Source organism: Dasypus novemcinctus, chromosome 3 (genome assembly GCF_030445035.2).
Source record: "Dasypus novemcinctus isolate mDasNov1 chromosome 3, mDasNov1.1.hap2, whole genome shotgun sequence".
NCBI lineage: Eukaryota > Metazoa > Chordata > Mammalia > Cingulata > Dasypodidae > Dasypus > Dasypus novemcinctus.
In genome coordinates, this window is record NC_080675.1 from 153,683,604 (window position 1) to 153,698,779 (window position 15,176).

General features: G+C 37.9%; 1 protein-coding gene and 1 non-coding gene across 3 annotated transcripts in view; one reads left to right on the forward strand and one right to left on the reverse strand.

Moving 5' to 3' along the window:
* Positions 1-193: 193 nt before the first annotated feature.
* Positions 194-15,176, reverse strand: part of IDH3A (isocitrate dehydrogenase (NAD(+)) 3 catalytic subunit alpha) — a 46,088-nt gene continuing 31,105 nt past the window's right edge. For both annotated transcript variants that reach the window (XM_058294594.2, XM_004480380.5), the window contains exons 2-11: positions 13,100-13,162; positions 10,933-11,016; positions 9,160-9,274; positions 8,262-8,449; positions 7,644-7,777; positions 6,681-6,783; positions 6,498-6,562; positions 4,213-4,297; positions 3,445-3,597; positions 194-1,844 (exon numbers count right to left, since the gene is read on the reverse strand). In XM_058294594.2, coding sequence (XP_058150577.1) covers positions 1,761-1,844; positions 3,445-3,597; positions 4,213-4,297; positions 6,498-6,562; positions 6,681-6,783; positions 7,644-7,777; positions 8,262-8,449; positions 9,160-9,274; positions 10,933-11,016; positions 13,100-13,162 — 1,074 coding nt within the window. In that variant the 3' untranslated portion in view covers positions 194-1,760. The remainder of the gene's footprint in view (positions 1,845-3,444; positions 3,598-4,212; positions 4,298-6,497; positions 6,563-6,680; positions 6,784-7,643; positions 7,778-8,261; positions 8,450-9,159; positions 9,275-10,932; positions 11,017-13,099; positions 13,163-15,176) is intronic.
* LOC111761123 (U6 spliceosomal RNA) lies at positions 4,532-4,638 on the forward strand. Its single transcript, XR_002794572.2, has one exon. It is a non-coding gene; the product is annotated as a U6 spliceosomal RNA (small nuclear RNA).

A 15,176-nucleotide genomic window follows, 5' to 3' on the forward strand; every position in this document is an offset into this window, starting at 1 on the left:
TAATGCCCTAGAATTAGCGAAGATACAGGCAGCAGGTCAAGTGGTACACTTCAGTGGAAGCAGCCAACTCCAGTGTTAGGCCCTCGCCACTACACCACCCTGCCCATTCTGAATCCCTTAAGCAGCCCATTCATAGCAGCAAGCAAGGCATCAGAACAGGAAACAGGTAGAAAAAGCTTACATCTCAATCAGATAGTTTTGGAATTCTTTATTAGTATGACTCCACGAGCCACTGATAATTAGCACAATCCAATAAATTAGAGGAAGCAGCAGCTTAAACAAAGCAAAACAGACGATTCTAAGTCTGGTTACAAGCTTTAAAAAGGACCCAGGTAGAGACAGTAATTGTGAAGAAATTCTTTTTACCTAGGTGCATTATGTAATGTCACAAGTTTTCGATGTTACACAAGGGCCAAGGGAGGACACGACTTACCTTTGGTGTGGAGCCAAAGGGTTCATGAAAGTGGTGGCTTAGGTCTGAAGATTAAGAAAAATCATGCTGAGAAACTTGGTGTCAGGGGAGCTTCCTGAAAGTCAAAAGCTGAGCCCAAGCCCCAGTGTGGCGTAATCTGTATAATCAGTTCAGATCTGCTCCAGTCTCCACAATCTCATCTTTTACCTACGTGCTGAGGCAGAAGGCAGTGATATGGTGCTTTGGAGGAAGGGGAAGGAGCAGCTGCTGAAATCGAAAATTAATAGCCAGCATCCAAGTTCCTCAACTGGAGCCAAAATACATGTGATTGGGGACTTTAGCAGTCTCACCCCCAGCAGTACTGGCTGGAGTGGGCTCATTCTTAGACAGTTAGATGCACACTGCCCAAGAGTAAAAACACAACTGTCAGCTCCCATGGACCAACTCAGAGAATTTAGTACGGTGGCTCAAAGGCTGTTTACTCATGATGCTCAGTATGTATCCAATTAAAAGTATGCCAAAATTAAAAAAAAAGAATAAAAGAACAAAAATAAGAAAAAAAAAATTCCCACATCTTTGCTTCTCACAGGGAAACATATGTAGCTTAGTAGATGAGCACCCACCTCTCACAAATGAGGTAGCTCTCACAATATCAAATCTCAAGACAACAATATAACTGAATATACAATGTGCTTGTGTTTGTTTCCAATATAGTATCTAAGTTTTATTATTGAAAATTATATCTCTCATTATATATTTCTTGAATCTGAAGTCTTTATTCATACTCAAGTAATTCATGTAAAGGATAGTCTGTCTTTATTTTCATATCACTAAGAAAAATACCACATTCACTGTTTTTGATGCAAACTGTGCCAGGAAATTTCTCTTGTGTCCATTTAGTTTATAAGAATATCATTTTGTGCTATTATGTGAGTATTTTATTTCCATTATATTTTTCATAAACCAAGGAAAACAGAATTTTTCTTTAAAAAATTAGATGTTTTTCTTATTAATTCTGTACCATGATATTTACAGCTGAGGAAAAACTTTTAAACCAAAGTGTAAAATGGTTAACAATGGCAAATGATACAATCTACTTAAAATTTACAAAAAACGTTTCCCAGATAGACATTTAATAAATAAAACAAGCACTTGGAAAAAGTCCTTTGCAAGCAGGTCTAGGGACATTATCTGCATCCTTTGCACAGATGTTGTTAAGAAAAGGCCAAATCTAAAAACTGACTGTCAAGAAACAAGCAAACCAAATGCATATATATGGTAGGTATTCTAAACAGATTTATGTGGTGTCCATTAGGAGTGACTGATGGGAATTCCATTTGTAAAGGCGTTAATCTAAATCTTTTACTCGGTGACAGATTTCCTCTGTGAAGTCTGAGCATTTTGCATTGCCTCCCAAATCTTTTGTTAAGCTCTGAAAAAATAAAATAAAAGCAGAAATAAAAATGTATACATATACTAAACTAAACCGAAGATACTTTCATTTAAAGACCTCAGTGAAATACCAGATGGGCGAGTTACTTGATAGCTCTGCCTCTCATTTAGATCCTCATTTCAAAGTGGGGTCTCACCCACCACCATCTGCCCACCCCAGGAGGGCAGGGAACATCCAATGGGTTAGCATACACAAAAACACTTTGAAAAGAATAAGGTGCTCTTATTATAAAAGGAAGCTGGGAGCTTCACAAAATTTTCCCTTTGCACATACAATGGACCCTAAAAAATTTTGTCGATTATAGGTATTTAAATGAAAGCAAGTCTAAACAAGAGGTTTTAAAAAGTCCTTGTGGAATTTTTAAAACAAAGAACTTTAGACATGTTTTGATCCATCTTTAGAGACTGGGAAAAAATACTAAGGAAATTTCAAAACACTAATTCTTAAACCACCCTCCTTAGGAAAGAAAGGCTTCCATAAGGCCAATCTGTTTTCTACCAGCTTATCCTCTCTTTATGCCCAAATAGATGTCAACGTATAGAACTTCCTTGTGCCACAGTATCCTGCAAGATTAACAGGACCTGTAATTTAGGCGGCTCTCTCCTAGGCTCCATAAATCAGATGCCCTTCAGTATGACTATTAGGCTATTACAAACAAGGTTGGATTTCTGGTATTTTAGCCTTAAGAAGTAATTTCAAATGACATAATTTTCAAAATAAAAGGGAACACATATTAGGGATCAGCCATCAAGGTCCAGCCTTGTGAAGCCATGACCAACCCCGCTCTTCTCCCTTTCAGAACAATCCATTGTACCCTCTCCTGTCCTCCCAAGGCCACAGCAGCTTAAAGGAGGCAGGCTTGTTGGGTAAGAGCCAGACAAGTGTGAACCCCAACTGCCATCTGAAGCTATGAGACCCTGGACAAATTACTTAATCTCTCTGTGCCACAGTTTCAGTTATAAAATGAAATCAATTATAGTAGCTATGTCAGAGTAGCAGAAAATATTTGCTAAGGTGATATATATATATATATCTTAGTATTATGCAAATATTCAATTAATAATTGAATGGTATATAATATATATGGTATGTAACACACTCTATGCACGGGATATAGCATATATTAATAACACCATTTTATTATAGGTGCATACACATTTAGCCACCACCAGATTCTTAGTTTTTATTATATTCTGTACATCTAATCAAGGTTTGCTGAGAGGAGGAAAAAGCTATCTAGAAAAATTAATAGACTTGTTTGAGATCACATAGCTGACAACAGGGTAATTGGGCCCAAACCTGATTCTGACTCCCAAACCCCTGCTCTTTCCATGCACACTAATACCTCCTACCAGTGCTTCTTAACCATTTTTCTGAATAAGCATTTCCTCTCCTCAGAAAATGCAGAGATGTGCATGCACACATACTCTCCAGGTGCATCAGGGAGCCCACTTTAAGAATCCCTATTCAACAATTCTTCAGCCCTTTTGAGGACTATCATCTTTTCCCTTCACACAGATAGAATACATAGGGAAAAAATGCATTTTGCCTTGCACTAGTAACTCAAGATTACTGATACCTTTCCATCTTTAATTGTAGCAAAACAAGCAGCCTCAATTTTTGCAGCATGGTCACCAAGTCCCATGTGACGCAGCATCATCACAGCACTGAGTAGAAGGGCCGTGGGATTTGCCATGTCCTTGCCCGCAATATCCGGGGCAGTCCCATGAACCTGCAGCATGTGAAAAGTAGCATGATCAGGCAGGAGAAAAAGGAAAAACATCCTTCCTCTGCAGAAGCTGGGATCTTAACTATCTTTCCTCCAACAGAAAACATTCAATGAATAGCTACCATGTGTAATTCATAAGAAACAGATCTTAGAAATAAAACCTCAGCGAAAAAAAGAGCTAAAGTAGCAAAAATTTTAAAAGATGTAAAACCATGGGTCAACAATCTTTTTCAATCAACTTTTGGTAAATATGTTTTTTTCAATTTGAGAAAGGATACATAAAGAAATATCTGGGGGAATATGAATGAAAACACCAAGCTTATATTTTTTAAGAAAACCTCATCAAATTGATAATAAAAGCTAAATCATGAAGAAAAACTTTTTTTTTAATTTAAAGAAAAGAAATTAAAGGTATGAAGGTGGCAAAGAATACACAGGACAGGAAAGCAACAAAATGAAGAGACAAAACAAAAACAAACAAAACCCACTTCAATATAGCATCATTTTCTTTTGACAATTTGAAAAACTCAAGAGTTAAAAATTATTTATGCAGATAACCCCTCCTGAGTCCTCATGTAGTTCTGACCACAATTCTGCTTCAGGTGTCAGGGTCCTTACCGACTCAAAGATAGCGACCCCGTTGGCTCCAATGTTGCCACTTGGTGTCACACCGAGACCTCCGATCAATCCTGCACACAGGTCACTGAGGGCAGAAAAGCATTTCAGAGGATACTGTGAAGATCAAGACATCTCACCAAGCACCCAGAGTTTGGTTTTTAAATACTAGTCTCCACTAAGAGTCACCAGGGCTCCTTGAAGAAATGGCTGATTCCAGGGTTGAGGCTGGGAAAATAAAGGATGAGCCTGGAATACCTTGCTGTGCCAAAAAGTGAGGGAAGGCTCAAAGAATGAGGAGCTGTGTCAAAAGGACAAAGGAGTGCTCGCTTCAATGAGCACATACACTAAAACTGGAATGATACAGAGAAGATGAGCATGGCCCCGTGCAAGGATGACATGCAAATTCATGACCCATTCCATATTTTTTACAAAATTGTGCAGAATGGAGTGTAAACTATAATGTAAACTGTAGCAATGCTTCAATATGTGTCATCAATTATAACAAATGTACCACACAAATGAAGGATGTTGTTTATGTGGGAAACTGTGGGAGGGGGAAGGGATGGGGCATATGGGAATTCCCTATATTTTTTATGTAACATTTATGTAATATAAAGCTGCTTTAAAAAATGAAAACAATTTAAAAAGGACACAGGAGACAGCTAGAAGGGAATCCCACTGGTCAAGTCAGGGACAACTTGAGCATTTGAGAGTGATAGATAAAACCATTGAATGTAACAGAAAACCAAGAATCCATATTCTTATAGTTAAATAAACAAGTAAATAAAGGAAAAGAAAAAGCTTTTCCTTACAGGGGAATGTCAACAAAAAACATGTAGAAGGAATGATGGTGATAGAAAATCACCATTTTGTCAACCTCACATATCTCTCTCTTTTTAATTTTCTTTTTGTTAATTATTTTTTATTTTTGAAGGAGTTTTATTTTTTTTTAAGATTTATTTTATTTATCCCCTCCCCACAGTTGTCTGTTCTCTGTGTCTATTTGATGCACGTTCTTCTTTGTCCGCTTCTGTTGTTGTCAGCGGCACAGGAATCTGTGTTCCTTTTTGTTGCGTCACCTTGTTGTGTCAGCTCTCCCTGTGTAAGGCGCCATTCCTGGGCAGGCTGCACGTTCTTTTGCGCTGGGTGGCTCTCCTTGCGGGGTGCACTCCTTGCGCGTGGGGCTCCCCCATGCGGGAACAACCCTAAGTGGCACAGCACTCCTTGCGCGCATCAGCACTGCACACGGGCCAGCTCCACACGGGTCAAGGAAGCCCGGGGTTTGAACTGTGGACCTCCCATGTGGTAGACAGATGCCCTAACCACTGGGCCAAGTCCACTTCTCTAAAGGAGTTTTAAATTACATAAATGTTGCACAAAAAATATAGGCAATTCCCATATAGCCCAGCCCTACCCCTCCCACACTTTCCCACATTAACAACATCCTTCATAGTGTGGAACATTTGTTATACTCCCTCTCTTTTTTGTAGACACACACACATGCACAAAATATCATTTCTGACATATTTTGTTCATTAGAAGCAAGTCAATAAGAATAGTCCACTTTCAAGGGGAAGGAAATAAAGGTCCACCTCTAGAAAGGAAGAATATGAAAAACAATTTGTGGACATATTTTAAGCCACCATTGTGTGTGTGTATGTGTGTGTGTGTAAAGAAAGACAAGAAGAAGGAGGAAGATGAGGAGGAGGAAAAGAAGGAGGGAAAAGGAGAAAAAGAGAGAGGCAGGGAATAATAAAGCAAGTGTGGTAAAACATTAACATTGGGGGACTCTGGATGCTTAGGATATGGTAATTCCTTGTACCACTCTTGAAACTTTTCTGTTAATCTAAAATTATGTCAATAAGTTTTTTTATTTAAAAATTTTTTTTAAAATCGACCACCTTTTTACCTAGCTATACATAAAACAGATTGAAATCAACTGAAAGAACATCTGAAAAATGGGAAGAATGAACTAATGACCAGGGAGCAACAGTCCAGAGCTGAATTGGTAAATAAATGAACTACCTCATCCAATGTTTAATCATTGCTATCACCAACTAAATCGTTAGAATTCAGTTCATATCTTGTAACAAATGCTATGTCTTAAAACACTTGAAATTTTAAAAAAAAATTTTTTAGGAGGTACCAGGGATTGAACCCAGGACTTGTACATGGGAAGCAGGCATTCAACGACTGAGCTTCATCCACTCCCCCGAATGACATTTTTAAGCCGTAATTATAAATAAAACCATCAGCTAAAAGAAAAAGAGTACATCCAGACTCACCTAAGGATGTCACCATACAAATTTGGCATAACAAGAACATCAAATTGGGATGGATCTTGTACCATCTATAAGGAAAGCATTTGTGCATTTAGCAACGAAAAACTGTCCATTACACATACACATATATACACATATACACTATACACCACACAAAGTAGCAGGTAAGTGTGAATATATACTTACATTCAAACACACTGTATCAAGGTACATCTCATTAAATTTAATATCTTTACAGTTTTCTGCAACTTCCCTGCATTTTTGCAGAAAAAGCCCATCTGACATTCGCCTGTATTTAATCAAATAAAAATAGTTGAAAGCAAAGATTTGCAGAAAGAAAAGGATCAAAGCAAAGAAGTAAAATAAATTGAAGAAATTTCAGTTCCAGAAGCTAAGATGTCTGATTTCAATGACAGTAACGTTATTTTTTAGACTGTTAATAAAATGCAAGTTAAAAATGTTTTGGGATACTTCTGGAAGCACAACAGGGTGAAATGTAAAATAGTTTGTCCATAGTAGAGAAGACAATATTTTTATAGTGTTATCCAGCAAGAACTAAGAAATACCAATTAAGAAGAATATGCTAAAATTGTTTAAAAAGGTCAAGTTATTCAATTATTTACATCATTTTAATATTTTGCATGCTTAACACTTTTCTAAGCTTAGAGATGGCCGTTAGATTGGGGATAAAGAGAATTCAAACTGCTAGAGTAATGCATCAGATAATATTAGCACTATTAGCACTGATGATTTTAAGCCCCTGAGCAAGTGGCCATTTCAGAAACACGCCCATTATTCCACTTCTAAAGCATAAACGACCCTGCCCTTTTTACCTTTGTGGCCTTTGCTAATTGGCCACAGCATCTGGGGATCCAGCGTCTCCAGGTTCCTTTTCGGATAATTCCCAGTCCCTCCTTAACTTCCAGGACCTGAATTCCTGCCCCCTGCAAATATGCTCCAGCCATTCACCCAATAAGGCACATCAAATAGGAGATTACAGCAGGAGAAGAGAAGAGAGACACCTGACCCTCCAATTGTTACAAGACTATTTTTCAGAGATATTAGAAATCAGTGACCAAGCTGGAGAGAAGAAAGGAAAGCCCCATTGATGATCCCCCCACAAAGCACTGTCCCTCCACAAGGACTTACATGATGTTGGCTTTGTGCACAGCTGTGACATTACTCCGCTGATTATTCCGGGCATACTCAAAGGCAAACTCAGCAATGCGCTTGCTTGCCTCCTCGGTGATGAGCTTGATACTCTGTACAACTCCATCGACGATCTGAAAGAGAGGAAATGCTGCTTCACTGGAAAGGGGGTGACAACAACTTGGTGCTAGACACCAGGCTCTACAGGGGCAGCACTGTGTGTCACATGCTTGCAAGGGGTCTGCTACCATTACTAGCCATACATACGAGATGAGGATTAATCCCAACTGCAGGGATGAGGAAAACTGAGGTGAGGGATGGTCACTTGCCCAAGGACACCTCTGTGAAGGGGGGTGCTCAGGATTCTAGCAGAGGGCAAATTCCCAAGCCTGGGCTTTGGCCACCGTGAACTACCATGCCCTGCTCCTCCTGGCATCCACCTGAGCATTGTCAGTGGGAAACCCAACATCCAAACACCCCCTCATTTGTTGGCATCTGTCTTTGGGACAGCCAGATGTGTCTTTGGAAGAGATTTTCAACTGGAAACCAGTATAACTGTCCCAAGTGCATAGAAAGCCACTCAACTAAGAATAAAAAAAGAATCTGAAATGAACATACCACATGCTCAATTCCACTATATTCTCCTTCTGTATTCTCTCGAATGGTGACAATATTTACATCGGTGTAAGGAGTCTTGTAGCCTTCAATTGAGACACATGGCCGGACATTTGCATATAGGTCAAATGTTTTACGCAGCAATAAATTCATAGATGGGTGACCAGCTGCTATTGGGGTCTTTAAAGGGCCTGTAATAAAGAACACCCACTTGATAAAACTCTCTGTTCAGCTCAAGACTAGTATACATTTGGTCTAACTACTAGTCTACCAAGAGACCTGGGTTACCTTGTAAAATGTATTCAGTTTCTAACTTTACCCTCTCCCTCAGATTCAAATGAAGGAAGAACATTTCCTCCCCCAAGTCTTCTGGAACTTTAACTGCATTTCTTAATCTGAAGCACCTCCCGAGGACCAAGCTTCACATTATCTAATCCTGGCCTCCACACTACATGGTAGTAACTACTTTCATTGTTATTTAAAATGGAAAATAAAACTTTGCCCAAGTCTCCCAGCCAGAAAGGAACAGAGAAGACATACCAACTCCGATCAGTCTGGATTTTAAGCCTGTGCTGAATTTAAATCTGTCACATGCTTATATTTTAAATCTTGACCTTAAAAAGGTATTCATTAAAATAATAATAATGTAAAAATAAAGTAAAAAACAAATCTAGTCAAAGTTAAATATTTATTGTCATGTGATGTTGGCCAGTAATACTTTGATATTTTTACTGTGGGGGAAAAAAGCTCCCCAAACGAAAAACAAAGCATCTTACTATGAGTAAGTTGCTTCACCAAAATAACAAATGGTCAGGCCTTACTTAGCTTAAATGCAAAAGCTTTCAAAATATAACACCTGCAGCAGACATCAATAATTGCCATCTTATCCACTCAGTGCTACCTTTCAAGCCCATCTTGTTCTTATCCATGGACTCTTTGGCTTCTGGAGGGATCATCCATTTTCCTCCCGGTCCTTGAATGGCAGACACATTCCGTTCCTCCCACTGAACAGGTACCTAGATGCCACAGAGCACAGTGAACTGGAAAGCCTGTTAAAGGTGCCTGATATTCAGCATCAGACTGACACAACACCTATAGACAAACTTTTTCAACTTTATATGCAACTGGGAAAAACATGTACAAAAAAGGCCCAGAAAGTCCCTGACATACAAGATATCATTCTCTAGGATGCCCAGAGGGGTTCTCAATGTTACCCTTTCCCAGACATCCACTCCTAGCTGCCACCTGCCCATTTAGTTTTTTCACAAGGACTCTTAAGCCAGCTATAATTAGAATATCACAGAGAGCAGAGAAATATTACATAGTACTGATGCAGGCTACGACAGGGTTGAACCTTGAAAACATTACACTCAGTGAAAGAAGCCAGTCACAAAAGATCATGTATTATGATTTCATTTACAGGAAATATCTAGAATAGGAAAACCTATAGAAACAGAAAGTAGATCAGTGGTTGTCTAGGGCTGGGTAAGGTACGAAGGGGCAGTTGGGGGAAATGGGGAATGACTGCTAATGGATGTGAGGGTTTCTTTTTGGGTGATGACAATGTTTTAAAATTAGACCACGGTAACAGGTGTATAACTGAATATACTAAAAACCAGTAATTTCAATTGTGCATTTTAAACAGGTAAATTCTAGGGTATATGAATTCTATCTCTTTTTTTTTTTGTCTTTATTCATTTTTTTAATATTACATTCAAAAAATATGAGGTACCCATATGAATTCTATCTCAATAAAGCTGTTTTTTAAAAAAGAATTGCATAACTCTGAAGGCAACGGTGTAAGGTATAGACTACAGTGTCACCCTTTCTTTCTACCTACATCCTTCAGGTGTGTACATACACTCAGAAGCCAGCACACTGACAGCACATAGACTAGGAACAGAAACACAGAATAAGGCACGGTCCCTGCTCACAAGGAGTGGACGTGGAGTGAGAGATCACGGTTTGATTCTCAATTCGTTGGGAATTTGCCATGTTATAAGCATCATCTCCTCTGTGGCAGTTTTAGTTAGAAACTCACAGAGAAAACTATTACACATATAATTTAAATAAACTGAATCCTCAACTTATAGCTTTTGGTATAACAGAAACTGATATAATCTAACACATTACTTCATCTAACAGCTATACTTAGAAACAATAAGGTATCATATTAAACAAAGGTCAATTTCTTACATTTCCAAAACAAAAATACTCAATAATATCTCCTTGTATTGAAAGCTAGGCTCTTAGAAGTAATAATACCCCATTCTTGATGATTACACCCCATTAGATAATTATAGAAAAAGAATCCTTTGAAATCTGCCACATAATGTTTTGAAATATCACTTCTATTCTCTTTTTTGGCAGGAAGGTAGAATGAAGGTAGACAGGTGACTTGGCAGGGCTTAAAAACCTTAAATTCAGACAAGGTTCTAATATCTACAAATGCTACAGCAATACTTTGATTACTTTATATATAACTATGCCAGTACAGTAGCTTAAACCATCAGCAATGATAGGAAACAGCCACTGTTAAAATTAAAATCTGTAAAACAGACCTTAACAACTTTATAGGAACATGTCTGATACATCCTAAGAGTTCACAGAATATAACTGGCTAAGAAAACTTAAATGAGTTATAATTATATATATTGCTTTAAAACCCACTTACTTTAGCAGCATCAAAAATTTTCATAACTGCAGCAGAGATTTCTGGACCAATACCATCTCCTGGAATTAAAGTTACTGTCCGTGCCTGAATATAAGAAATCATTAAAGAAGACAGTAAGAATTGATTTTGGAAGGGTTTAAAAAAGAGGATCACTGACCAAAAATCTACTTTATAGGGGTCTCAGGAACACTCAAATGCTGTTAAGAAAACAGATATGCCTCCCAAGGAATCATCAAAGTGGAGGGAAGAATCAACAGACAAGGGATTCCACAATTCTACTCTGTATGTAAGTTTAAAGGTTTTTAAAAGAACTCAAATGATTTACTTTAGATAAAACAAAAATAAATTAAACTAAAAAGTAGACTTCCCAATGGATACTTCTTTTCAGATGAGTGACAAAAAGACCAATGAATCAAGTCTGTAAAACCAAAGACAGCACAAAATTTCAATAAAGTTCTCTCATTAAAATTTAGAAGGTTTTTCATGAAATCAAGCACTTTCCTTTTCATTGTGACACTAGAAAGTTTAGTTTCTCATGCAACTTCTTCAGTCTTACAAAACACTTTCAGACGCATTCTCGAAGTATCACTGAGCACTCTGGGAAAATCAGACTTCAAATCAAAAGAGAGCCTCCATTTTTCTTAATTCTTCTATAAAACTGTCTCCTTAATAATAAATGCAATCTGAATAATTAAGCTCAGCAAAGCTTATTTTTAACCAATAGAAACAGTATAGTAATCATACCTACAAAGTCTGAGTTACATTTAGAACGGCAGTATTTATATAATAACATCAATGATGTATTCCAATGGTCTCAAGAAAAGGAAGCCGGCATTTCAAACTCAGAAGCAAAAACATGTAAGGGAAAGTGACTTCAGAGGATTTAAATGAGTTAATATAATATTCAGATCCTCTCTCTCCATTTGGGAACCATCCATTTCATTACTTGGGGACATTCCCTCACCTAGGATGGGTCCCCGGCTTTTTTTCATTTCTAGTTGCATGAGCTACCTTTTCTTTTTAAATCACTGATTCAAGTTTCTCTGGTCTTTGCCTTCCAGTGATACCCCCTGGGCAGGTGGACTCTATTTTTGAATTATCCTGTACAACTGAAGAAATATTTCAAATTACTATCTCCTCATATTTCTTCCAAATATAATCCCCTCTAACAGGCTAATATTTTTTTAAAAATGGAGAGACTGAAAAAATTAAATGATAGCGGAGAGCAATGAATATCTCATTAGCTTTCAGAATGCGTTTGAAATGCTAGTTTAGCTATCCTTGTCCTTGCAAGCCTCATTTTGCAACTTTTTCATAAGCAAAGTTAAAAGAACCCTTTGGCTTCTTCTTCCTGTTCTCCCAATGTGTAATAATAAATGCCATCAGGTCACCAGGAAATCTACTTTTCTTCCACAGTACAGAAAGCAAATGGGGAAAAAACTATATTATGGTCTTATAAATCCCTCAGAGCATAAAATGTTCTATGGGAGGATAGGAATAATGAAATCCAAATTAGATTCCTTATGAAGGGGATGAAATAAAAACGAACAGGAAGTCACTGACCCACAGCCTTAGAATGCTCTAAAAATGTGGTATCAGCTTTTTAAGCACCGAATTCTAATGCTGGGAATTCTAAAAGCAGCAGATTTAATGAGAAATAGATGATCCACTAACATGACAGGCCTTAAAGACTGCATAAAGAAAGTATAAGCCTATAGGGCTGATAGATTGTTTGAAGCCATTCCTAATTGACAGTCAATCTACTGTTTTTAGGGAAGCTCACAAAACAAAAATGCAAAGCAGGTTTTGAAGATTCTCAACAATATTCTTTCAACTTGCACTAGTTTTGAAAAACTGTCTTACCAAAATGCAATTGTGAAATAAAGTAACAGGCTCAAGGATAATTTCTATCTATTTTTAACAAGTCTTCTTCAAGATATTAATACGACATGCTTACATAGTCAGCTGTAATCTAATGCTTTTAAATGTGCAAGTGACCTAATAGATTTATGCACATGTTAGCCAATAATTTTAATATACAGTATAAGTATGGCCAATTTTCCCTAGTTTTAAATAAATGGAGATGAAATGTTACATAATAAATGTTTTAGAACATCTTTCTTGAGAAACTTCTAAAAGGGAAAAAAAAAGACATAATTATACTCACACCACCAGCAAAACCTCTGGTCACCTGTTTTGAGTTGTGGAATGCCCCCAGCAGCCGAGAGACCTACATTAACATCAATAGAGAAAGGTCACGCACAGCATAAAACCACATGCAGTAAAAAGGAGAGATGAACACATTCCTATTTCTGATGGCTGATAATGCTGCAAGTCTGCAGATATATTCAGGAACTTTCCAGGAATACTTTTCTCATGTGACATGCCATCTCACATTTGAAAACCCAATATTCAGTTTACTTTGAAAGCCATTTTATGAATACAAGTTGTCAAAAGATGTTAAGGACAAAATGAAGCTACACTTTTTAGCTCAAACATCAAATTTTTCTCTGATGATCTGGAAGGTTTTGTGCCACTGTTCCTGGATACAAGTCAATTTGGGAAAAACATATACTCTAAAGAAATTATCACTAATTTTAGAGTAGGGAGGTTCTTATAAACCCAAAGCCCAAATTCCTTATTTTACAGGTGAGAACATCGGGCCTTCAGGGTGAGGATTTGCTTAAGATCACAGTAAGTGGCAAAATGGAAACTAGAATCCAGGTTTCCTGATACCTTAGTCAAGGGCTCTTTCAATTACACATTGGGTCTATTCCTCTCCTGTGAATAAGAAGAAATGGCACTTTATAATAAAATCTAAAAAAGCTTATTTAACACCATATGATATCTGTGTCATAAATAATAAGGATTTTCATAAAGTATTTATTCTGATAATAAAGGTAAGATGTGGTCATTATTGCTAATTTGCTGGGAACAAGTGAAACAGAAAACAAAAGTCTTCCAATAATCCCACCACTGGTGTATTTTTTTCCATTCAACAGACTCTAACAACACGTTTTTAAAGGTTATTTCAAACTCTGACCCAGTATAAAATCATATTACATTATAATAAACAGAATTTAATCAAAGAGACTGAGTACATAGACCAAAAGCATTAAAACTGAATAAAAATTTTAAAGGTAACTTTCTTTACATGCTAGATATATGAGCAAAGATCTATTTGTTACATCTTGCCTTAGTCTCCCTTTTGGGAGGCAGCTCTTACAAGAAGTGAATCTTTGCTGAAATATTGGCATCTACTAACGCTGGAACACCAACCAATGACCAAGAAGTATGAGTGAATTGTATTCTCTGCTTCTTCATTCTGGCATCCACTAAGTCATATCCCTGTCCGAGAATAAAACATAGGAGCAGACCCAAAAGATTCTATGTCAAAACCAGTGGCCAAATTTTTAATCCTAGGACATGATCCATTCTCCAAAAGAAGGGCACTTTAAAGGGTCGTTTAAAGGCTACTCTGTAGCAAGCACCTCTATAACAAGCACAAGTCATTCTCCCTGAACCCCCCCAAAAAAAGAGGAAGCAGACTTTCGCATAAAACAGGTTCATATCCTTGTGACAGAATACCCAATCAAGATAACTGATTTAGGGAAGCGGGCTTGGCCCAATGGACAGGGCATCCGCCTACCATGTGGGAGGTCCGCTGTTTAAACCCCGGGCCTCATTGACCGGTGTGGAGCTGGCCCATGCACAGTGCTGATGTGCTCAAGGTGTAGCCTGCCATGCAGGGGTGTCCCCCGCGTAGGGGAGCCCCACTTGCAAGGAGTGCACCCCGTAAGGAAAGCGGGAAAGAAAGTGCAGCCTGCCCAAGAATGGCGCTGCACACACAGAGAGCTGACACAGGAAGATGAAGCAACAAAAAGAAACACAGATTCCTGGTGCTGCTGATAAAGACGGAAGCGGTCACAGAAGAACACACAGCGAATGGACACAGAGAGCAGACAACTGGGGGCGGGGGGGGGGGGATGGTAGGGGAGGAGCGATAAATAAATAAAAAATAAATCTAAAAAAAAAAAAGATAACTAATTTAAAACTTGCAAACCCACAGGTGCAGGGATTTTTTTTGTTTTGGTACCTCCAGCGCCTGGTTTAGATACTCAATAAATATTTTTTAAATAAATTGGATTGAACCCAGCCTCAATCATCATCTCTGATGAATCGCTACCCAGCAAGTTGCTTTAATACTTGCAATGATTTTAACAACCAGTGTTTTCTAGGTTTGC